The sequence below is a fragment of the Myodes glareolus genome, chromosome 10 (assembly GCF_982192425.1).
Source record: "Myodes glareolus chromosome 10, mMyoGla1.1, whole genome shotgun sequence".
In the NCBI taxonomy this organism is placed as follows: Eukaryota; Metazoa; Chordata; class Mammalia; order Rodentia; family Cricetidae; genus Myodes; species Myodes glareolus.
Window position 1 is genome coordinate 11,022,560 of NC_142035.1, and position 24,681 is coordinate 11,047,240.

The following is a 24,681-nucleotide window of genomic DNA, read 5'->3' on the forward strand; positions in this document are numbered from 1 at the left end:
GGCTGTGTGGCTGGCCCCTAGTGCCCTCTTCTACTTGTTCTTGCTGCTTGACCCTCTCAGATTTCTCCTGCCTTCCAGTCCTGCTTATCCTTTCTCCTGCCTCGCTATTGGCCATTCAGCTCTTTATTAAACCAATCAGGTGTTTTAGACAGGTAAAGAACCACAGCTTCACAGAGTTAAACAAATGCAACATAAAAGAATGCAGCACATTTTTGCATTATTAAGCAAATGTCCCACAGCATAATTGAATGTAATACATCTTAAAATAATATTCCACAACAATCAAACCTTGTTTGTTTGTTTGTTTATTGATCAGGATGACTACATGTATTGATGCAACCTCCTAGCCTATCACATGGCCATGGCCAGTGAGTGACAGTATGCACCAAGTAAGATGACACATTTGAAAATCCTTTTATTTCACTTTCCTTTTTCCATATGTTGCAAATGTTTTTTTCCCCTTGGATTTGTTTTTTCTTAAATATTGTATTTATTTTTATGTTTATGTCTTGAGTGTTTTGGCTGCATGTGTGTATGTGCTCAGGCTAGCCTGGAACTCATTATCTGGCTGAAGATGACTTTGAAATTCTGACCCTCCTGCCTCCACTTACAAAGTACTGGAATCACAGGCATGAGTCTGGGTTTCGGTGTGTGTGCACATGTGTGCACAATCATGTGACGGCCAGAGGTCTACCTCAGTTGCTCCTCAGCTGTCCCCTTCATCTCTTTGGCTTGGAACTCATTGCTTGGACTAGGCTGGGTGACCACAAAGCCCCAGGGAACAGGTCTCCACTTCCTTGGCATCTGGATTGTAAGCATACTACTACCATGCCTGGCTTTTTTCTTTTCTTTTCTTTTTTTAAAAATATGGGTTCTAGGAATCAAATTCAGGTCTTCAGGAGTACTTGACCCACTGAGCCATCTCTCCAAGCCCCCCCCCCCCTGTCCACCAACATATAGCTCTTCCTGGTTGGCTTCAATCTTTCTGCTTCAGCCTCCCAAGTGCTGGGATTGCATGCATGCACCACCACACTGGTTCCTCCAGAGAATTCTTTTATTGTCTTTCTACTACTTGATAAGCATGTGAACCAAATGCCACTCTTTTCCGCATCGACCCCACTGTGTCAGGGTCTGGTCCGTGGGTTTCCTCCATGACAGTAAACCAGAAGCCTCATTGGTTCAGGATCCCTGCAGCCTAGGATGCTCCAGCTTAGGGAGGCTGCGACTAATCCTTGGCCTGTGGTGAGGAGGGATGAGGCTATGCTTCTGTCCCCAGTTCACCTTCTAGGAGCATGTCTCTGACAGACAGCTGGAGTGAGCCGCTAGAGCCCAGATCTGCAGGCCTCTGGCCAGGGCTCTTGGCACCCACAGCATTCCTGCCTCCCATTAGAAGCCAGGCCCTCATTGCTCTCCCTGGAAGGGAAGGAGCCACCTCCTGCCAGTGGGAGGGGGTTGGGCTTGAGGGCATTCATCCCTGGAAACTCTTCCACGAGGTGGCCAGACTCCAGCTCAGCTCAGCATTTGCAGGAACTGCCACTGGGCCAAGTGGGTCCACGTCGGGAGGCAGGAAAAACAGCAGAGTCCAGGGGATGGGACCAGAGCAGCACATGCGGGGAAGGACCGGAGGAGGTGTGGCTTGGGGTGGGTGCTGGCTGAAGCAAGGGTCCATCAGAATAGCTCAGTGATCACACATCTCTGGGTACCACATGCTAGAGCCGGCATATAGCTGCCTAGCTCCCGACTCTGCCATCCTGTGTTTCATACCCAACACACTGAAGCTTGCTCCCTTCTGATTCCTTTATTTGTTCCTTTAGCTTTCCTTCCTTCTTTTCTTTTCCTTTTTATTTATTCTGTATACAGTGTTCTGCCTGCATGTATTCCTGCTGGCCAGAAGAGGGCACCAGATCTCATTTATGGATGGTTCTGAGCCACCATGTGGTTGCTGGGAATTGAACTCAGGACCTCTGGAAGAGCTGCCAGTGCTCTTAAACCTCTAAGCCAGCTTCGTTTCTTCCTTTTCTTTTAATTGGGACTTTTGCTGCATTTTGTTTTGAGACAGGTCTCATGTAGCTCAGGCTGGCCTTGAATTCACTATGTAGCTGAGGCTGGCCTTGAACTCCTGATCCCACTTTACAAGTGTGTGTCACGAAGCCTGGCTACCACCAGGTATTGAGTCCAGGGTCTCGTGCACTCCAGACATTCTGCCACTAAGATAGAAAGACACACACAGCAACCCACCTTTTAATTTTTCTCCTGGGACAGGATCTTCCTACATTACCCAAACTGTTGAATTTGGGATCCTCCTGCCTCAGCCTCTGGAGTAGCTTGGATTATAGGCTGGGCTGCCAGACTCAGTCTGATTTGTTAATTTGTTGTTGTTTAAGACAAAGTCTCACTCCATAGCTCAGCCTGACCCCAAACTCAAGGCAAATCTTCTGCCTCAGTCTCCCAAATTCTGGGATCACAGAAGGGAGTGGGTATACCCAGGGCTTCATTTATTATAATTTTATTATTATTATGTGTGTAGCTGAATGTGTATATACACACAGCATGGTTTACTTAGTGTATTCCAGGCCAGCTGTGACTTCATAGAAAGATCTTATCTAAAACCAAACCAAACCAAACAACAAAACAAAACCCCTTAACCCTCCTCGAGCTGCTCCTCTCCTCTCCTCCCGACTTGGATACTGCTCCAGCTCTTCGGTTTCCCTGACACTCCACTGACGCAGGCCCCCAGGTGGGTTGGCTGGGAGCTGTGAAAGATTTTTCTGTAACCAGGGGTCTCCTGGCAGCCCCATGTGGGTGAGGGAGGGATTCGCCCATTTCGTGAGTTCATTTCGTGAACTGTCTTCAAAGAGCCCCAAATTCTAGTTTGTTCCCATATATCATCTTTCTTTTCCACAGAAACTCAGAAGTTAGTAACGGGGCTGAGGAGATGGCACACATACAAGCGTGAAGAGGCTTAGCTTGGAGCCCCAGAATCCAAGTTAAATCAGACAAGGCAGTGTACACGGACATCTCAGTGGAGATGGAAGCCGATGAGCCAGCTGGTACACAGTGGTGATGAGACCCTACCTCAGAGTGGAAGGAGGGGACTGGAGCCAGAGGTTGCCCTTTGACCTCCACACTCTCATACACACAACCACACATATGCACACAGTTCTCCCCCCTCCCTCTGTCCTGATGGGATCTACCTCTTCCAGATGGTTACCGCTTCTCTGCGAGCCAAACCTTCGTCCTCTGCTAATTTTCATTCAACTGCCATGCATTCCCAACTAAACCATCTCCCGGGAGACTCAGGAAAGAATGTTTGGCAAACAGTGGACTAATTGATAAACAGCTCATGGTTCGCACTCTAGTGTCAGCCTAGAATGTTCTGCAATACTTTGGAAATTCCAGGATTATGATTTAAGCCCAAACTGGTCAGCTACACACATCTGTCCGGTGCTTGGGACCCATGGACCTCACTTTGAGCGTGTGAACCGAGCGAGCCTCATCCTCCTTTGGGTGGGAGATTATCCCTGTTGGTGAATCAAGGATGCAATACTGAAGGTGACCAGTAGGGGTCTCCCTGCTGGAAAAGAGGTTTGTGCTCTAAGGGCTGGAGAAAAAGCCCGCAGCGCTTGCCCAGCAGATGTGAGGTTCTAGGTTTCTGCACTCCAAAGCAACACCCACCACCTCCACACTGGGAGAGAACACTGGGTTCTAGAAAACATTCTGTCCGTTTGGGAAGAAATCACCCTGTCGGGGAGATGAGTCGACCATCTGGCATAATTTCTGAGAAAGGACGGAGAAGGGAATGGAAGACGCTGCTGTCCCTGTTCCCTAGCGCTGATGCGCTGTGGGTCAGGGTGGCGCTTGGGCCAGGACCCAGGTCCTGGACCAGCCTCTGTCTCCCCAGGAGCTAGGACGAAAGAGAAACATCTCACTGGACTTGGAAAATCAGAGCAGGCTGTCTGCAGCTCTCTCGTGACTTGTTTGTTGTGGAGTGAGTGACCAGATGGCTTATCTCTGGTTGATCACTTGGTCCCTTCCCAGGCTATGAACAGTCTTGGTCAGCAAACAAGCAGGCTGGCTGGGGAGCCCTGTGCTCTGGGTTCTGCTGGTCTCACAGCGGCCAGTGTCGGCAGAAATGGTTGTCTTATGTCAGTCTTTGCCTTAGTGGGACAGGACCTGGTGGTAACTTCATGTATGAGGGTGTGTGATGTGGTCTATGAATGCAGGCATGCACACTCCACAGTCCGTGTGTAGAGGTCAGAAGATACCCTCAAATGTGTCATTCCTCCTTCTACCCTGCTCCAGCGATACAGGCTCTCTTTGTGGTTCCTTGCTGTGTGTGCTCCTGGCTTCTGAACTTCCAGGGATTTGCCTGTCTATGCAGTCCATCTCATTGTAGGAACACTGGGAGTGCAGATGTTCCTGTAGCCAGACGGATGTCGGTTCTGGGGACCTGGGCTCAGATCCCCACACTGGCACAGAACGCACCACATGCACTGTGCCTTCTCCCCAAACCTTGTGACTTATTTTTGAGAAACAGAAAGGGACATAGGGTGGTAGGCATTGAGCTCTTGACTGTCCTGTCCTGTTCCTCTATTGCAGAACCTGGCCGTTTGCAAGTCTTCTTCTTCCTCTTCCTCTTCCTCTTCCTCTTCTTCTTTCTCCTCCTCCTCCTCTTCTTCCTCCTCCTTCTTCTTCTCTCTTCCTCTTCCTTCTCCTATCTGTTCCTCCTCTTCCTATTCTTAGTCTTAGTCTTTGCGATGGGGTTGCCTGTAGCCCAGGCTGATCTCAGATTTGCTGAGACGTGGCTGAGGATGGCCTAGCAGTTCCCGCCTGTCTCCATCTCACAAGTACTGGGATCATAGGCAGGTGTGAATCACCACATCTGGCTTGCAAAATTCTCATCGTAAGAAATACCTAATCAAAGGCTGGGTATGGTGTCACGCGCCTTTAATCCCAGCACTTGGAAGGCAGAGGCAGCTGGATCTCTGTGAGTTCAATTCCAGGTGGGTCTGTATAGGGAGTTCCAGGATAATTAGGGCTATGTAGAGAGACCCTGTCTCAAAAAGGAAGAAAGGGGCCAGGTGGTGGTGGCACATGCCTTTGATCCCAGCACTCAGGAGGCAGAGGCAGGCGGATCTCTGTGAGTTTGAGGCCAGCCTGGTCTATAAAGTCAGTAGTAGGGCAGCCAGGGCTGTTACACAGAGAAACCCTATTTAAAAACCAACCAAACAAACAAATAACCACCCCCCACAAAAAGGGAAAAAATAAATACCTAATCAATGTATTTTAAATATTAATATATTAAACCAATTAATATCCGCCTGCCATGAACATTTTTGTGCATATAACCATGTTGCCCCACCTCATGCCTTGACAAAAAACCAGGAGAGGGAGGCAGTGATTATTTCTTTGCACAGGAAAAGACTAGAAAAACTGTATTTTTTTCTTTTTAGAAAACAGATGTAAAATATCGCATTCTTAGTGTCAAAAGTGTTTCTTGGGAATGTTTGAAGAAGCAGTGTCTTATTTTGTATGTAGCTACGTGTCACTGTACTGAGATAACCCTGAGTCTAGGATTTAATTTTTCCCAATTGTTATCACCGCAGGGATGGCACACATGCACGGTGTGTGTGTGGTCAGAGGGCAACTTCGTGGAGTCAGTTCTTTCTTTCCTTCCTTCACGCGAGTCCATCCAAGATGAAGTTCCGGTCTCCAGGCGTGGGCAGTAAGCACCTTTACCCCCTGAGCCTTCTTGCCTGGCCACATTCAATGGTTTCCTCTGTTTTTAGTTTTGATCCTGGGGATGGAACCCAGGATCTTGCAGATTCTAGGCAGTACGCTGAGCTACACCCCAGTCCTATTGTGGTTTCTTTTCAGTCATTCTTATACTCCTGTTTGTGGCCCAACACTTAAGGCATAAGGGATGGAGCCCAGTGTGGTGGTGCACACCTTCAATCCCAGCACTCCCGAGGCAGGGGCAGGTGGATCTCTGTGAGTTAGAGGCCAGCCTGGTCTACACAGCAAGCTCCAAGACATCCAGGACTACATAGAGTGACCCTGTCTCAAAATAGACAAAACAAGCCAGACAGTGGTGGTGCATACCTTAATCCCAGCACTCAGGAAGCAGAGCCCCACCTGGTCTAGAGTGAGTTCGTTCTAGAACAGCCAGGACTACACAGAGAAACCCTGTCTCAGAAAACCAAAAACTAAAAAAATAAAAACAAAAACCAAATAAGATAGTGTGGGTGGTCGGGCAATGGTGGCACACGCCTTCAATCCCAGCACTTGGGAGGCAGAGGCAGGCGGATGTCTGTGAGTTTGAGGCCTATAAGAGCTAGTTCCAGGACAGGCACCAAAAGCTACAGAGAAACCCTGTCTCAAAAAACCAAAAAAAAAAAAATTATAAAAAAAGATAGTATGTGTGGAAGGTGGGCTGGAGAGCCGGCCTGGCAGTGAAGAGCACTGGCTCTATCAGAGGATCTGGGTCCGATTTCCAGCACCCACATGGTGGCTCAGTAACTTCAGTTCCAAGGAATCTATTGTCTTCTTCTGACTTCTGTGGACACCAGACAAGCACAGTACACAGAAAAAAGTATATGCAAAACACTATACATATCTAAAATAAAAATAAGTTTAAGGTGTGGGGGGTGGAAAGCCGGCCTCCCTCCGCTGCTCCACTGCACACCCTAGAGGTGCCTTCTGGGACTGCCACCTTGGCCGATAACGCCCTGCTGGAAACCGGTCACCGAGGAGGTGTGACAGCGGTGTGTACCACAGGCTGAGGACCGTCACTTGGGGAGCTGATTTCCTGACCAGACTGCACGGAAGCCTCTTGTCCAGATTGGGTGTAGCAAGCTGGTGGCTGGTTTTATCTATATTTTCTGCTATTTTGCTTTCTCTTTTATGTTACTTATCATGTTTACTTTTGTGGTACTGGGACTGGAACCCAGGACCTTTTGCTGTGCTTCTCAGGCAGCTCTGGCACTGAGTCCCCAGCTAGAGCAATATCTAGAGTCGCATCGGCTACTGGATAGCCCAGGGTGAAGGGGTGGCCGATTGCCTGGGTAGAGTGGGCTGGAAGAGGTGGACTCTGGTGTGTCTGAGAAAAGGGGGTCTTTGATCGTGATCTCTTGCAGGGACAGGGGTTGGGACACTGCTGGCTGCAAAGTTGCAAGAAGATGTAGGTTTTGTCAGGGCACTCTGTCTCTGAGGGGAGAAGTCTGTCCACCCTAAAACACAGGTGGGAACAAAGGAGAGCTTGGTCACATGTGTCTTTCAGGCATGGTCATGCTCACATGGACATGTTTTCACCTGTGTGTGTGTGCGCGCACACATGTGTGTGTGCATGGGAGGCCAGAGGTTGACCTTAGAAGTTTTCCACAATGTCTCTTCACTATGGCAGTGAGGATTGGACCTACATGTGTGCAAGACAAGCATGCTACCACAGAGCTACCACGGCACTACTCAACATCTTGGATCTGAACACTTCCTTCTGGCGTCGGCCATCCCTCTACACCATATTCTGAGGATCACCTGCTTTTCCTCTTGAGGGCCAAGTGCAGACTTGCCTTTCCCTCTCTCCCATGTTCAGCTGTGAATGGCTATGCTCACACTCTGTAAAGTGGGCAAGGTGTTGTGTGAGCCATTTGGGGGACCCACCTGTTCACCCACAGTACGGGCCCTTGGTGAGTCTGTGGGTTTGGAGAGTCAAGGGCAGGGCACAGGCTGAGCAGGACAGGACGGTGTCAGGGCTGTGCTGGGCAGAGGAATCCCTGGTCCTTCCTCCCATGGCTGCCAGGGGCAAGGCTGGGGCAGGAGCTCTGCTCTAGCTGAGACCTGTGTTTAACACCTGTTAGGCACAAACACACAGACAGTCTGCTCTAAACAGAGGTTTTCTTAAAATAATTCAGCAGCCGGGTGTGGTGGCACATGCTTGCCACCTCTGCATTCAGGATCCAGCAGCAGGAGGACAGAAAGTTAGAGGCCTGTAGGAGCTGCATAGCAAGACCTTGGATCAAAAAAAGTAGCAAAATCAAACCACTGCCACCCCCAAAACTTAACAAAACCACCAATGAAGCCAGACTTATTCTCTGAGAGCTTGGCCCCCAGAAGTTAGGCTTGGCAGCATGCGGCTGTAACCCTAGTTCTGGCAAGGCAGAGACAGATATATTTGTGGGGCTCACTGGCCAGTTAGTCTAGTAGAATTGGCAAGCCTAGTTAGTGGCCTAGTGACAACTGTATGCCCAGGGCCTGCATACAGTAGGTACTCAGTACATCTGACTGTGGAGGTTTGAATAGCTATAGTCTCCATAGACTCATGGGTTTGAATGTGCGGCCATAGGGAATGGCACTGTTAGGAGGTGTGGCCTTGTTGAAGGAAGTGTGTCACCGCGGGGGGTGGGCTTTGAGGTCTCATAGGCTCAAGACTGCCAGTGTGACACGGTACACTTCCTGCTGCTTGTTGATGGAAATGTAGGACTCTCAGCTCCTTCTCCAGCACCATGTCTGCCTGCACACCACCATGTCCTGCCATGTTGATAATGGACTAAACCTCTGAAACTGTAAGCCAGCCTCAATTAAATGTTTTCCTTTATAAGAGTTGCCATGGTCATGGTGTCTCCTCATGGCAATACTTAAGGAACCTTAAGTAAGACACTCACTGAGCAAGCAGATGGAAGGAGAAACCTCAGAAATATCTCTTCCATCATTCATTGTTACTACTAGGTCACGCCCAGAGGTGTGCATGGAACAGAAACGGTCCAGTCTGGGAACAGAGATTCTTGTGAAGGATGTAATGAGCCCTGGCTCGGGCAGAATGAGGGATAAGGCTTCTCCAGTCAGGGCTTGCTCAAGGATGTCTCTGGAAAGAAGAGGCCTCAGCTGTGAGCCCTAAAGGCTTAGAGGAGGCTTCAAGGGAAGACCCTGAAGAAGAGGAAGCTGGCAGAAGGGCAGCCAGTGTAAAAGCCCCGGGGCAGCCCCAGCGGAGGACTTTGATGGAGCAGTGGATCCAGCTGAGTGGGGAAGCGGTCAGTTTTTTTTTTTCTCTTCCAGGCAAGTCACGTGAGCATGTGGTAAAATGAGAGGTTGGCTCCCTTGGGGGCCCCCTCTGGGTCAGACAGTCTGGTTCCAGGGCCTTCTGCTGGGTCGTCCACCCCTCTTGTTTAGGCTCATTCCCATCCGGGTCTGATTTACCAGTTCCTCTCAGGCTATACCAAGGGAGCTATTTCAGAAACTGCCAAAGGCAATTCAAGCCCTGGCCGTCATTTAGGAGAGAAACAAAAAGAGCCATAAATGAGGGACTCAGGCATAAAAGCAGCCTAGCCCCACAAGCCTGCCATGCTAAATTTAGCCACTTTGCCTCGCAATGAGGTGAAATTGCAGGTTTCTGGTGGGCGGTGACACAGGGTGACTGTGGACAGCCGAACTTCTGCTTCCTGTGGCTGCACCTGAGGGCAGAGGCCCAGTACTGTCCCCAGGGTCCCACAGAGTCGGGGAAGCAGGACCTCGTGAAGCCGCCTTCAACTGGTCTGCAGGGTCCCAGCGGTACCAGACACCAACCAGAGCCAGGCAGCAAAGGGCAGGACTGAGAAGAGGTTGCCCTGTCTGCCACCAAAGGTTTGGAAACTGCAGCTGTTGTACCTGCTCCTCTGTCCAGGGGTCCGGTTGGTCCTGACTGTTCACCTTGCCTTCTGCAGACAGTTGGCTGCCCAGGATGACTTAGAGCCACCCAAGGGTCCCTCTGCATAACCAGGGCTTCCGTTCCCAGCTAGCAGCTTTAGGGTTAATGCCAGCCACAGCAGAGCGAGTTGGAGGGGCCAAGGGGTCTCCAAGGGCCCCAGTTGTCCACCTTGCTTTTCGCTTTTGTTGTCCTTGTGTGCAAGCATCAAGGATGCTAGAATGTTCCCTGGGGCTTGTCAGCATCTGCTCATGAAATCTTGAGCTGGCCTGTCTTAGTCCAGGGAGCCCAAACTCAATCCAGGATTGGGAAACTACCCTTACCTGGCTGGACAGGAGGGGGCGCTGCTGGCAGCACAGCTCAGTTGCTGTGTGGCCAGAGTCCCTTCTAGCCCTGCCTCAATCCAGGCTTTTTCCTCCCCTCAGCTGCTGGCTCAGGGGTGGGGGGTTCTTTAGTGTCCCTGGGGAGGTGAGCACAGCTTGGTTCCAGGGTAAAGCGCAGTGTGCTGGCTGGAGTCTCAGTCCTGGGGTTTCCTGTTGACCACCTTGGAGGAGCCATCCTCTCCCCAGCCCGTTTTCTTTTGTTTCTCTTGTTGCTTTGAGACAGTGTCTCAGTCTGGAGTTTTGGCTTGCCTGGAAGTCACAGCTATCCTTCTGCCTCAACTTCCCAGGTGCTAGGACGACAACTTCGGTTTCTTTTCTAAGATTTACTTATTTTATGTGTATACGTGTGTCTGAGCGCATGTGTGTGCGTCATGTGCTTGCAGGAACCTCCGTGTCTGAGTGCATGTGTGTGCGTTGTGTGCTTGCAGGAGCCCTTGGAGGTTCCTGAGAAGAGGGTGTCAGGTGCCCCGAAACTGGGGTGACAGGTGATTGGGAGCTGCCATGTGCGTGTTGGGAACTGAACCCAGGTCCTCTGCAAGAGCAGCAGGTATTCTTAGCTGTTGAGCCATCTCTCCGGCCCCAGCTTCTTTATCTAAGAGTTGAGATAGCGGACCAAAGTGGTCCAGCCTCAGGCAGGGAGCAGGTTGTGGGCTGTGAGGCCTGTGGGGTGTGGGAGACGCAGGGCCATGTCTGCAGCAGGGCCTGGGATAGTAATCCAGTAGGCACTGGTTCTGTGATGGCGTCATTGGTGACTGGTGATGTGGCTCAGTGGGTAGTGCTTGCCCGGCATCTCCAAGGCCTTGGGTTCTGGTACCACATTGACTGGGTGTGTATGTGATGCCTGTCATCTCAGGAGGTAGATGCAGGCGGATCAGCCTTAACTGCACAGCACGTCTGAGGCCAGCCTGGGCTACCTGAAACCCGTCAACGCAGTCCTGCGCACACCCATACCCTTTCATTTCCATATCACTCAAGTTCCTTTAGTTCTGAAGTGGCTGAGCAGAGCAAAGGTGACTGATATGTGTGGCCTGAAAAGACAGATGTCCCACCTAACCCTCCATCTGCCCTTTGCCTATCTTGCCTGGTGGTCATTGTTCTTTGGGGCTGCTGGGGTACTAAGGGGTAGATTCATCCTCTCTTGTGGATCTCAGTTCCCTGACCATGAACTGGAGTCTTTCAGATACCCCTGAGCCCAGAGAGCCACTTGAGGGAGCCTTGCCAAGGAGGAGGGCAATTCCCACTGTCCATCTGTGCTGACTGCGGGACCCAAGGATTCTGGAGACAAAGGGTTCTGACCTCAGTCCAGACCTGGAGATCCCATACAGGAGACACCCAAGAAAGTTGGCCCGGAAAGGTGGCCAGGGCCAGAGGGTGGAACTGTCCAGGATGTCAGTCCTTGGGGACAACTGCAGAGTGTCTCTGAGTTGCTGACTCCCTCACAGTGAGATGAGTGGGGTCATAAGGCCTCATAGCGCTGGCTTGTGTGAGCCCTCTCAGGGGGAACAGTGGCTGTCGCTGGCTTGTGGGAAGCCCCAGCCTCCTGTCCCTAGTCCTCAGGGGACAGTGACTGTCACTGGCCTGTGGGTGCCCCAGCCTCCTGTCCCTAGCCCTCAGGGGACAGTGGCTGTCGCTTTCAGACACTAGGACTGTTCAGCATCTGGACAGAAACTTAATGAAGACTTCGGGAACCCCAGGGATCCTCTCCTGGATCCCTCTTTCCCTGGCCTGGTAGTGGGAGAATGTAACAGCCACCCTAGACTAGACTAAAGGCAGGAGCCTTGGTGGGTTGGTGAGACCCAGTAGAAGGAGGGACAGCCCAAGCTGGAGTGTTCATAATTTTCATTGTGGCTGACTGAAGCCAGGAAGGGGATGCAGTGGCTCAAATGCCTCCCTGAGGTGGTATAAGCCAATGGCAGGGGTAAGGTGCTTCTCCTTGGGGAGGGGGCTGTGTCCCCAGTGATAACTGGATGCCAGGTGAGACACATACACTCCTGGGCTCCAAGCTGCCTTTGCGGTTCCCCACTAGGGTCCACAGAAGGTCTCCACTACCTCTCCGACCCTCAGTTTCCCCATCTGTGCAGCTAAGCCATCAGTTGCTCCTGCTCCTTAGGAGGTAGTGTGGATTGAGTAGGGGAACTTATCGGCTGCATTTATCACAGGGCTTCACCTCTCCTCACACTGCCTCAACTTCCCCATCTGTGTGCAGGAAACACAGTTGCCCCTGGACAGTCAGTAGGGACTCAGCAGACACCGCAAGACCCCTTCACCAGGGCAAGAAGTTGCTCCTTTGATCCATTCAGGGCTCTGGTCCCTAGTCAGTGCACAGTGAGTCACACACACACACACACACACACACACACACACACACACACACACGAACATGCACACACACATGCACATATACATGTACACACCCTTGAGCACGGGGAACACCCAGCACATCTAGCTCTTGGTTCCTCTGAGAACCTCTGAGCCCATTTTAAAGTTGTAACCACCATGGCCCTGGCCAGGCCTTGACTGGAGCCGAGGCTGGCTTTGTGTGTCAGATGCCTTCCTGTATACTGTGCCGTGGGGCAATGCTGCAGGGTAGGAGGCAGGCTGGGAAGGTTTGCAGGACTGCACAGGCAGGCAAGCAGAGGTGCAGCACAGGTGTGCAGAGGTGCAGCGCAGAGGTGCAGCACAGGTGTGCAGAGGTGCAGTGCAGAGGTGCTGCACAGGTGTACAGAGGTGCAGCACAGGTGTGCAGAGGTGCAGCGCAGAGGTGCAGCACAGGTGTACAGAGGTGCAGCACAGGTGTGCAGAGGTGCAGCACAGGTGCAGCGCAGGTGTGCAGAGGTGCAGCGCAGAGGTGCAGCACAGGTGTGCAGAGGTGCAGCGCAGAGGTGCAGCACAGGTGTGCAGAGGTGCAGCGCAGAGGTGCTGCACAGGTGTACAGAGGTGCAGCACAGGTGTGCAGAGGTGCAGCGCAGAGGTGCAGAGGTGCAGCGCAGAGGTGCAGCGCAGAGGTGCAGCACAGGTGTGCAGAGGTGCTGCATGGGCCTCTGAGCCCCTGACAGAGACAGACTGTGAGCAAAATGCAAGACCAGCACTGGGCAGCTGTGGGAGCTGTGGACAGAGGTTGCAGCATGCCTGGGAGTGGAAGTGAAAGAGAAGCCAGGGACAGGGTTCCAATACAGGGCAACCTGCATTGCTGGGTGGAGCTATTCCTAGGTTGTGTGTGGGCACTAGCGTTCCTGCAATCCTCAGACTGGTACCACCCTGGCTAAGGAACAAAGTATGAAATGGCAGCAGCCGAGATTTAGGTTAGATATGAAGAAGTTTCCGATCGCCTGTGCTAGAAGATGCCAGCTCGCCGTGCTGTACTCCCCAGGGATGTGGGGCCGTTTTTCCATCCTGGAGATGGTTTGGAAGAAAAAAGAGAAGCTATCCGGGCATCTGTGGGCCTGGATCCGAGACAGGCAGTGGGCCCAGGTTCGAAGCAGCCCTGGATGTCTCTGCCACCGGTCTTCTGATCCACCCATGGCTCCTGGCTACCTCTGCCCAGCTGGGAGGCCAAGGTCCTCCCTAGGGGGACCTGGCTCCCTGGGGATCCGTGTTCTGCACCCCATCCCCCCAGATCTACCAGGGGCTGCAGCCCTGCTCTATTTCCGGGTCACAGCTCTGGTATCACAGGGCCTTTGTCCACACGCTACTGTCTGTTTGTGCACTCAATGTGCCCAGTACAGAGCTGGCATCAGCAGGCGCTGGGCTCTGGATCCACAGGGGGCTCAGCAGGGAGGGGGAGCAGACAGTGGGCTGGGCATGAAGACAGACAAGGCCTGGCTTTAGACCCCACAACTGCCCCCGGCTGCCCCACATCCCCCCCACCCCATGCAGCTGCAGTCGGCTCCTGTGGGAGTGGTGGCACAGTGTGGGCCAGATGCTGCTGAAGACTGTCCAGGCACGCTGACTCTCTCCGGTCCTCTCCTCTCAGGTGGCAGCCATGTCTGTGAGGTTGCGCTTCCTGTCTCCTGGGGATGCCGGGGCTGTGGGGACCGTGGGCCGCAGCGCCTCCTTCGCTGGCTTCAGCGCACAAAGCCGGAGGGTCTCGTAAGTGCCGTGGGGATGGAGGGCGCACGTGCATGGGGTGGGGGCACGGAGCTCAGCCAGCGGCCTGGGATGGCCAACTGTGTGGGGTATGCCCGTTCCTGGACGAACGTGTCATTTCCTGCCAGCTTGGTCCACATCGTCTCGCTTCCCAAATCACCCTGCTGAGCTTATCACCAAATGAGAAACCTGACTCAGAGAGGTAGCCCACTACTCCAGGGTCACACAGCAAAATGTCTTCCCAGTTGGCCTTAGCCTCCTAGGGGTGGAGTGTGAAGGGATGCTCTTCCTGTTTAGAAGTCTGGACGATGGGGCCACCTGTCCTGGCCCGGTGACCTGAAGCAAGTGACTTCACCTCTCTGAGCCCAGGTTTTCTCACTTTTGAACACGGAAGGGGCGTGGCTTCCTGTGTGGTTGTTGTGAAGGGGAGTTGACACTGGGCAGGCCGCTGGCTCCAGCTGCTATACTGGGGCCTGGGGGTGGGGCTTTCTGATGACAGCAGCTGGCTCGGTCTTGTGGGTTGGGCCTCGAGGACTAATCCATGCCTGCCACTCCACCCTGGGCTCGCTCCATCCTGTCCCCATGAGTCCCTTCTGCCTCTGGGGCCAGAGCCCCAAGAGCTCAGGCCCACCAGTCCAGGTTCCGTGGTCTTAGCTGGACACGGAACAAGCTCCCCAGGGAACTACCTCGCAGCTGGTAGGCTGGAAGTTGTACAACCAAAGGCACCTGAGCGGGTGGGTGGGCACAGAGCCTGGATGGGCTGGTCAGCCGATCAGCAACCAATTCCCACAATGCCACACACCTGTGCTGTGCTTAAAGACCTCAGCCGCCCCTCAGACCTCAAGGTCATTCTGGCCTCCTGGCCAAGAGGCCCTGAGTTAACTTAACCTGTGCTTCAGCCACTCTGTCTCTCTCTCCCAGTCCTAGAACATGCTGTGTGGCCCAGCGGAATATTCCGCCCCGGTCTATTCCTGCTGTCTCGGCAGTCCTGGGGAAGACTCCAGGCCCAGCCCAGTTAGGTGCCTCTCTCACATCCACCCAACAGCCACCCTGTGAGGCTGCCTGCAGGTTACCCTCTGCCCTGGCCTGTCCCATCTGAGTTCTCCCTAGAGGAGTACATGCCAGTCTCGGGGGACCCCTCCTTCCTCAGCAGACAGCAGTGGGGAGGGACCCAGGCCTTGCCCCGCTTGATCTTCCATCAGTGGAATCAAAAGCAAATCAACTCAGCCATGGCTGGTGCTATGCTGGGCCTAGGACAGGGTGCAGAAGGAGGTGGTGTCGCCTGAGGGCCTGAGGCGCAGGGGCTTCATTCAGCAGGAGCCAATGGTGGTGATGGGACGTGAAGACAGCAAGTGGAAAGGTCCTGAGACAGCGAGGAGCAGGCTGCGAGGCACATGGGCTGTGGTCAGAGAAGGAGGGAACACTGGGGACACATCCTCAGTGTCCGGGACCAGTGAAGGCTTAGGCGGACGTTCTGGATGGGAGAGTTTGGCAAAGACCCATGGTGATGGTTCTAGTCGCTGACTGTGAGCCTTGGCAAGTACAGTGGGTGACTCTGTGAGGAAGGCACATAGTAGGCGCTGCATAAATGCTGCTGGGAGGGGTGCGTGCAAACCAGAGGAACCAATGCTGTTTCTCGGCTCTGTCATCTCATGCTGCTTCTGCCTGGGCCTCCTGGAACTGGACCCTGGGGTCTGTATGTAGAACTAGACAAGGAACACACAGCCTGGGACCATCTCACATGGCCCACTGAGGCACAGAGGTCTCTGTGTGGTTCAGGAGGAGAGGAGGGGCTGCTGCCCATCACTAGGCATTGACAAAGTGTTCTTCATGGCCACCTGGTGACAAATCACATGCCACATTTCCATCCTGCTGCTGGCTTTCAGGCCTCAAACACCCCATATCCATGGGAAGTGTCTCCTCAAACCCCATCAGGACTTCTGTCCAAAAAGTCCCAAGGAAGTCCCTAACTCTGCTGCCCCTGGACTTCTGGAGGATGGAGGTGATTTGGTCCTTGGTCCTCTTATGATACCTGTGATGTCTGTGTGTGACCTAGAGAAGTGAGCCCTGATGCTGCGAGGGCCTGGGTTCCTCAGGGCCTTAGCTACTCCTGAGGTCCTGAGTGACTCCCGTTCAACCTCAGCCTGGGAAGTCCCCTGTCTAAGATGGGGAAGGTTGTCTGTGGTGATAGTGAAAAGGCATAGTGGGTTTTTTGTTTGTTTTAGATTTTATTTTTATTTTGTATGTACCACATGCATGCAGTGCCCACAGAGGCCCGAAGAGGGCGTTGGATCCTCTGGAACTAGAGTTACAGACACTTAGGAATCCAAGCCAGGTTTTCTGTAAGCGGAGTCCGTGCTGTTTAACTGCTGAGTGGTCTCTCTAGCCCCTGCATGGATGTTTTAATTTCCTTTCTCTATCCATCTCCCCAGTGTCTGACACTGGTTGGGATGCAGGCCTCACCTCTGACCCTTATTCCCATATTTCACACAACAGAGGTGAGGGACCACACCAGGGTGGGTAAGGCAGAATGACCCTGGACAGCCCAGCAGGCCTCCACTCAGGGCAGGACACACGTCTGGGTTGCACCCTGCCGACCCCAACTCTTTGACCAACCGGGCCTTTCTACCCCACAGATACAGAATTGACTTGGGGAAGTTATCTGATCATTTAGTACTAAGGCGTGAATGATTGCTTTCGTACAGGCATTTCCCTTTTCCAGCCTCTGTGGGTGGGAGAGCTGTGCCAGGTGCCCACAGTAGTTTCCACTAACAGGCACAGCAGCAGCTTGGCATCCAGGGCTGTCCTCCCCAGGAGTGTCGGGCAGGTGTCTCTGAAGCCAAGAGTTGGGGCGGGTCATCAAACTCGGTTTTAGTTATTTATTTTGTTTTTTTGAGACAGGGTTTCTCTGTAGCTTTGGACCTGTCCTGGACTAGCTCTTGTAGACCAGGCTGGCCTTGAACTCACAAAGATCCGCCTGCCTCTGCCTCCCTAAGAGCCGGGCAGTGGTGGTGCATGCCTTTAATCCAAACTCGGTTTTAAACCACTGCTGGTGACCGACCCAAAGACCCATGGAATAGCGCGTCTGAAGCATGCGGAGTTGAGCATCAGCATAGTAAAGCTGTCATTGTCCTACCATGGGTCACAGGACACAGGGCCGTGGCCAGCCTGGTTGATGGGCATGCACTCAGGAGTCTATGCAGTCAGCCCAGGGACTGCCCTGCCTGGAGGCTGGGGCAGGTTCAGCATTTGAGCAGAGCTCTGTCTGCTCCAGACCCTGCCCAGGCCCGACCAGCACAAGGCTGGGGACAGTCATGGCAGGCAGTGCTGCTTGGTCGCTTGTGATCACCGGGCGCCAGGCTGCACGTGCCTGGAAGCCTGTCTGGCAGGCCTGGGGCTGTTTAATATTTACTGAGTCCTCCTGAAGCTGGTGACACACATCCACCCCCAGAGGCTGCTCCCAGCCCTGTGACACCAGCCAGCCATGCAGCATGAAGCCTCATTTCACCATCCAGGCTCTGCTGTGCCAGCCCTCGGAGCCACTGTCCTCAGAGGCTCAGAGACAGCGCTGGGCTTGGAACCTCAAGAGCCGAGGGAGAGGGAGAGGGAAAGGGTGGGCCTGTGGACCCCTGAAGTGAGCTGCAGCGTCACCCGGAGCCACCTCTTGCCTCACTGTCCCTCTGGCTGCCTGGACTCTCTTCTGTCAGAAACCCACTGTGCCCTAGTCTGCAGTGTGGTCTGTCCGTGCCTGAGATGGCAACTCTGTGGAGGGCCCGGTCCAAGAGGTGGGTGATGCGACCATGGGGGAGGGGGAGAGAGAGAAGGGAAGGGGGGAAGGGGAGGGCTTTGGAAAGTCATCTACTACAGTCTGTGAATGTCAGTACCAGAGACAAGCCATGGTGGCATACCCTGTCCCAGGCACTGCTGGGGGGAGGGGGGGTCGTCCTCTCCCTGCCCACTCTCTTTTCCTCTCAACGCTAGGTCTTGTCGGATAGGCTTGTTCCAGAATTATCTCTTTGGCAAAGATGTGGTGCCTACTGTTTACCAGACGCGGCTTGGAGGTCTTTGTATTTATCAGTCCCCGGAACCCTCCCGGCAATCCCAGCCCTGGACCCCATTTCACTGAGAGACAACTCAAACCCAGAGAGACTCCATCAGTGACCAGGGCCACACAGTTTGGTTGTGGGAGAGCCAGATACTGACCTCACCAGCTGGCCTATATCTCTCAGGGCAGGCGTTTGTTTGTCTTTGTTAAGGCTCTGTCCTGTCCTGTCCCCTGGAATGGTGGTCACTGTAAAGCAGGAACTCAGCAAATGTCTGACATGCCACTGTCATGACAAGGAGAGGGGCAGGCATCTCGACCTCCCCTCCACAGCCGAGGAAACAGGCTGAGTGGGCTAAGTGCTCAGAGTCATACAACTGCAGTTTGAATACAGGGACTGAGTACGAGCACCAGACCCTCGTGGGCTGGTATGTGCTGGGCTGTCAGCTTCAGGGACTCCGGGCATGGGTTGGTCCCAAAGCAGGGTGACAAGCAGACCTGGTTGGAGTAAGTTGCATGTCTGTGTTGTGTCTCCCACCTGTGGAATGCTTAGCATCTCACCCAGCCAGAACTAGCCCAGTGACTTTTCTCAGGGCTGAGGAAAGAGCAGAGCCATGTCCCTGTGCCCCGCCCCTTGCCTGACTTGCTCGCCCACAATCCTCTGCCTCCCGCTATAGATTGTGACTCTCAGGGGGACCCAGGCCACCAGGGACTGCTCAGTGAGCTCCTATCTGGATGGACAAGCCCTGAGCACCTGGTTTTTAAAAGCGCACTTGAGATGCTGAGGCCGGAGGACTGAGGCCAGCCTGAGTGACAGAGTGAGATCCCATCTAAAAGGGAAAGAACCATGAAAAAAGGCTCAGGGACATTAGAAAGACCCCAGAAAGGCCATGTCTTCAGTGTGTGAGTGATCCCAAAAGCCCAGAACTAGTGAGCCCCAGAGGCAGAGGGCCATATTTTGCCCTTCTAATAAATGGACCTATCTATATATCCTATAGTTATGCAGATGGGCTCTCATGTGACTGGGGCTGGCCGGAACTCTATGTTGCTAATGACTCCCTTGGATTCCCTAGCCCTCTGCCTCTACCTCCCCAGGTGGAATTCCCTATACCCCAGGCCTGGCTGTGCCTTTCTTAAGGCAGGGTCTTAATACACTGCTCAGGTTGGCTTTGAACTCCTGGACTCCTAGTCATTAGGGTCACAGGTGTGTACACACATCCTCTGTGTGGCTTGGGGACTGGCAGCACAGAGGGGTTTGGGAATGGAGCAGAAATGCAGTCTCAGGCCCCCTAAGTCCCCTGTGCTGAGGAGGGGTTTGCAGTCTGTAATGAGTGACCATCCTGTCCACCACGCCTTTGTACCTGTGCCCTGTGCCCCACGCCTTCTGGGTCCTCCAGTTCTTGGAGCAGGATGTGGGACTTGGCCCTTCCATTTATGTGTCTCTGTCCTCCAGCCCCTGTGGCCGTAGCCTTCCCTGCTTCAGTGTGGCCCGCCGTTAGCTGAGCATCTATCACCCAGGCTGCAAGAGAGCTGGGGCCGGGATGTAGTTGTTCCCAATAATTTGTATGTAAAAAGCTCCTACGTATGATTGGCTTCATGTGACAGTCACAGAACTGGGGTCTCAGCTTCCTGTTTCACAGGTGACAAAACAGAGGTTTGGGTGTGTGCTAGCACCCAGGGAAGCTGCTTTGATTATAGAAGGCAGAAACTTAAGTAAGCTGTTACCCCTCTGCTCAGACACCCGTGGCCATGAGTGATGGGTCTGAATGGGGGTGGGGTCTTTCCCTCCAGGCTGCCCAGGACCACACTTCTCTGTCCTCGCATCTTCACTTTGCTTGGTCGATGGCCACTCCCTGTACCTGGCATGCCATTCATGGAGTCCGACAGCTCACTACATATGCCCTAGAAGCCCCTTTCTTTTTTCTTTTCTTTTTCCTTTCTGTCTATCTGTCTTCTTGTCTGTCTGTCTGGAGACAGAGTTTCTCTGTGTAATCCTGGCTGTCCTAGAACTCCCTTTGTAGACCAGGCTGGTCTTGAACTCACATAGATCCACCTGCCTCTGCTTTCCAAGTGCTAGAATTAAAGGTGTGCGCCACTACCGCCCGGCAGAGGCTTGCTTCTGATTCTAAGGTTTGTAACTGTCCTCTTCGTCCTCAAACCCAGGCCTCCCATTTTCCAGATGAGGAAACTGAGGCTCCAAGAACCTCAGCTTTCTGAAGAGCACACAGCTCGGAAGTGATGGAAGTGGAGCCCAGCCAGCTGTCCTGACTCTCTGTCCCCTCCCACAGAAAGTCCGTCAACAGGAACTCTGTGAGGTCACGGCTGCCAGCCAAGTCCTCCAGGGCTTATGGAACACTGCGTAAGGGCTCGCTCTGCCTGGACCCCCGGCCGCAGCAGGTGAAGAAGATCTTTGACGCTGTGAAGCGAGGCCTCAGGTGAGTGGGGAGAGACAGACAGACAGACAGCAGTACGAAGAAGTATGTCAGGCAGTGTAGGTGCTGTAGAGGAAAATGGGTGAGGCAGGAAGGGGTCGGGCATGGTTTTAAAGGAACTGCTCTGAGCAGCCTCGGCTGCAGCACAGCCACAGGGGAAGAAGTAAGGCGCCTGGGGACAATGGGAAGGCCAGAGGTCTCCGACTTTGGAGTCCTAGGGACACAGGGTGACATCAGAGGGACAACGGGACACTGCTTCAGGGTCATGTGAGCTGTGGAGGCCTTGGCTGTTCATCTTGGGAGAGCTGGGAGTCATGAGGGGTCTGTGGTGAGGGAGGTGCTCAAGTTCCCAGGCCGGGCCTTTAAGAACCTCTGACTGCTTCGGGCTGCTGATGGACTCGTGGTGGGGGTGGTGAGAAGGAGACAGGATCGGTTTGGGGTCACATTGGGAAGGATGTGGGGGTGCAGGCGCGGGAAGGAGAGAGAGAGAGGAGAGAGCTGACTCCAGAGACAATGGCAGGAGAGGTTTATCTATTTGAGTAGGGGTAGATGCAGCAGGATGCTAACCCTGTGATTGCTGAGTGTGGCCTGAAGGAGGCGCTGATGTCCCAGCTAGGAGAGCTGAACAGGCCAAGTTTGAAGGAAAATGAACAAGCCCATTTGGGGTCCCTCTTGTGTTGGGGCACCTGATGTCACTGTCACTCAGTAAACTGACCTTGATAAGATAAACCTGGGTTGGGGGAAGAGGGTTCCACGCTGTGGATGGGGCAGGAACAGTCACAGAGGGAGGGACACACCTTGGCCCCCCAAGAGAATGGCCTCGGGAGGTATTTTCCACCTAAGTCCCCAAATGTCAGACTGGAGAGGCACACCCCTCCTCTGCTCTGTCCAAGCGGATGGAGGACACACCGAGCCCTGAAAAGAGCAGTTTGCAAAACCCTCACTCTATCTTAGATAATACTCTCAGGATAGGAGAAGTTAAGGCTCAGAGAAGGTTCTGGAAGGTTCTGCTTGGGCTATAGACTGTGCTGAAACAGGTGTGTGTCCTTGGCCTTGAGGAGGGAAGGAACCTTGGGGAAGGACTGGCCTGACTCCCTGCTTCCTTATTACCCAATCAGGATGCTGCAAACCCCCGAAGTACCCTGGGTTTGGGGTTGGAGGGTCCCCCTCTCATCTGGAGCAAGGGAAGAGGGGCAGAGCCCAACCAGTATGGTCAGACAGCCAGCAGCCCTGCCCGAGCCCGCTGTAAGAGTGAGCACAGCCCTGGGTTGTCACTCGAAGGAACTTGCCTTCCCCGACGCCACTCTCGCCCTCAGCTGCAGGCTCACTTCTGCAGCTCCTCACTGACTCCTCCTCCTTTCTGGCCCTGGGTCCATGGTCTCATTTTCCTCCCCCGCCAGTCTTCTCACAGCCCCTGCCCCCTGCCCCCTTCTATCCACCACGCCCTCCTCAGTTCACACGTCCCTGGCCAGTTCCTGGCTGCCTACCAGGATCCGTGTGTGAGCATCTTTGTAACATGCCTAGTAATGGCTAGACTGATTTGTGGAGTTCTTGGGGTAACACAGGGACCCCCCAGACAGTGAGCTGGTCAACCTCATGCTGGGAGGGTACCTGGTCGGTTGTCCTGCTCCTCCTTTCTGCTTGGATCCTGCCCCTAACCCCCCACCCACTGTCTACCACAGGGAGCACCTGTGTGAGCAGCAGGCTGAGTTGGATTACCTGTGTGGTCGTCACACCGACACCCAGAGGAACTCCAGGCTGGTGAGTGTCCGGGATGAAAACAGAGCTGCTCGCAGCAGCTGAAGGACAGTGGTCCCCACCCCAGGCCCTTGGGATTTGCCGTGAACTTCTCAGGGCTCTGCGAGAAGTTGTCAGGTCACTGCAGAAGCGCTTATGGTCCCAAGCCTCAGGGCTTGGCCATCACACACACCAGAGCCAGGCAGTTTATGTGACTCAGCAAAGTGGCCATTTTTGAGTGTCCCCAGCCCTGCCCTGCCCTGCCCCAAGTTGAACCTGCGTGCTATTGTGTCCAGGGTGAGAGTTTTCTGTGGATGCGAGGATGTGGGGCTCATGGTATGGGGCTCATGGACTCTTGAATGGTCCCTCTTCTTTAACTTAGGGGTCAGAACCTGTATCCTAAGTCAGGGCCAGTCACCCGCTCTTCCTAAGCCAATTAAAAGAGCCAAGTTAGGGCCAGAGAGATGGCTCAGTGGCTAAGAGCACTGGCTGCTCTTCTAGAGGTCCTGAGTTCATTTTCCAGTAACCACATCTGTAATCACAACCATCTGTAATGAGATCTGGTGCCTCTTCAGGCATACATAATAAATAATCTTTTTTTTTTTTTTTAAGAGAGAGCCAAATGGGGCTGGAGAGATGGCTCAGTGGTTAAGAGCATTGCCTGCTCTTCCAAAGGTCCTGAGTTCAATTCCCGGCAACCACATGGTGGCTCACAACCATCTGTAATGAGGTCTGCTGCCCTTTTCTGGCCTGTAGGCATACATGTTGACAGAATATTGTATACATAATAAGTAAATAAATACATTTTTTTAAAAAAAAGAGAGAGCCAAATGAAAAGCAGAAAGCAGAAAAAGGAGATTTATTCAATGTGTTAAGAAGAGGAAGAAAGGAAATATATATATAGCTCCATAAAAACAATTTAAAAAAAGAAGAAGAGGAAGAAAGGGATCCAGTAGATAGCCCCAAAGTCCACTGGTCTCTTCAAGTTTGAATAGAGGCAAGCATTTGCACATCTAAGCAGTCCTGTCAAGGCGTGGCACCGCCCCCTGTATCCGGGCTCCACTCTGAAGAACTGTGTGAAATGACAAGTCCTCCACATCAGACTGGAGTCCTTCCCCCTCCCCCCGCGTGAACTTCCTGAGACATTCCCGTTTCTCTGGTATCCGTTTCCATAACTAGATAGCCAGATTGAGAGACAACACCTTAGACTGTCTTCATTTCTACAAGGCAGATTATGGCGCCACCTGCTGCCCAGGGGACGCGTCACCCAGCTCGCCTTGGTCACACGCCAGAAGCAAAGCCATATACCCTGTGCTTCTCCTCACAAACTGTGTGCCCGCGCCCCTCTTCCGAATCCAGCCTTATGTGGGGCCTTCAGTATGGGGCTGAGAGAGTGGGAGGAAACAGTGGGCTGTCTATCCAAATACTGCCCAGACCCCTGTGGTCCCAATTCTCACCGACTCAGAAGACTTGGGTGTCAGCACAGGGAAAGGCAGGGTCTGGCGAGCTTGGAGCTTTCCTCTGTAGCTGACTAGGTGATGGCCAACACAGAGGGAGGGAGAGGCACTTCTGAGACCCACCCATCCCCAGGGAGTGTCGCTGCTCCCATGCCACATCTGTCCGTCCGTTCTCTGGGCTTGGGCAGACGATGTATAAAGAGGCCTGTCTCTGCAGCCACACTGCCTGATGCTAAGTCACACCAGTGTTGGGGAAGGACAAGGACCCCATAATGAGGACAGAGTGCCTGGGTCCCAAGGCATGACATCAGGAGGACCAGGCAGCCTACTGCATCTGCAGTCGGCAAGCAGAGAGAGATGGGAGCTGCTAATTAGATGACCCTAATTTTGTTATGTAGCCCAGGATCCCAGCCTTGGGTGGGTCTCCCCATCTCAATCAACCCCATCTAGAAGCTCCCTCCCATCCAGAGGTTCATCTTCAAGGTGATCCTGGACAGAAGCTGTCAAGTGGACAGTCAGTATTGCCCAATAGGAAGAAAGGGAGGCTCGGAGAGGTTGAGTAACTTGTCTGGGGGCACACAGAGAAATAGTGCCAGACCTAGAATTGGCTTACCCACAGTGCACGCCGTTTTCCCCCTGGGCATCCATGGCCACGAGCAGGGCAGGCTGCAGGCATTGTTTTTTGCCGTTGGAGCTCAGGTGTCAGTAATGAGAGGTCTCTGGAATTCTGACCTCCTTCTCTCCGCAGGCTTTCTACTACGACCTGGACAAGGTGAGCCCATGTCCCTGTGTGGTCTCCAGCGTGGGCAAGACTGTCTGAGGTGGCCTTCCATCCCAGCTGCCCTTGGGCAGAACACTTGGGCGTCTC

General features: G+C 53.3%; 1 protein-coding gene across 5 annotated transcripts in view; it reads left to right on the forward strand.

Moving 5' to 3' along the window:
- Nucleotides 1-24,681, forward strand: part of Ripor3 (RIPOR family member 3) — a 69,309-nt gene that overhangs the window by 29,104 nt on the left and 15,524 nt on the right. For 3 of the 5 annotated variants that reach the window (XM_087910965.1, XM_048441148.3, XM_085696985.2), the window contains exons 2-5: nucleotides 14,033-14,148; nucleotides 20,476-20,622; nucleotides 22,302-22,380; nucleotides 24,562-24,585. In XM_087910965.1, coding sequence (XP_087767091.1) covers nucleotides 14,042-14,148; nucleotides 20,476-20,622; nucleotides 22,302-22,380; nucleotides 24,562-24,585 — 357 coding nt within the window. In that variant the 5' untranslated portion in view covers nucleotides 14,033-14,041. Of the gene's footprint in view, nucleotides 1-9,468; nucleotides 9,616-14,032; nucleotides 14,149-17,643; nucleotides 17,931-20,475; nucleotides 20,623-22,301; nucleotides 22,381-24,561; nucleotides 24,586-24,681 lie in introns of those variants that run through there. The other 2 variants (XM_048441149.3, XM_085696986.2) reach the window with 2 other exon arrangements.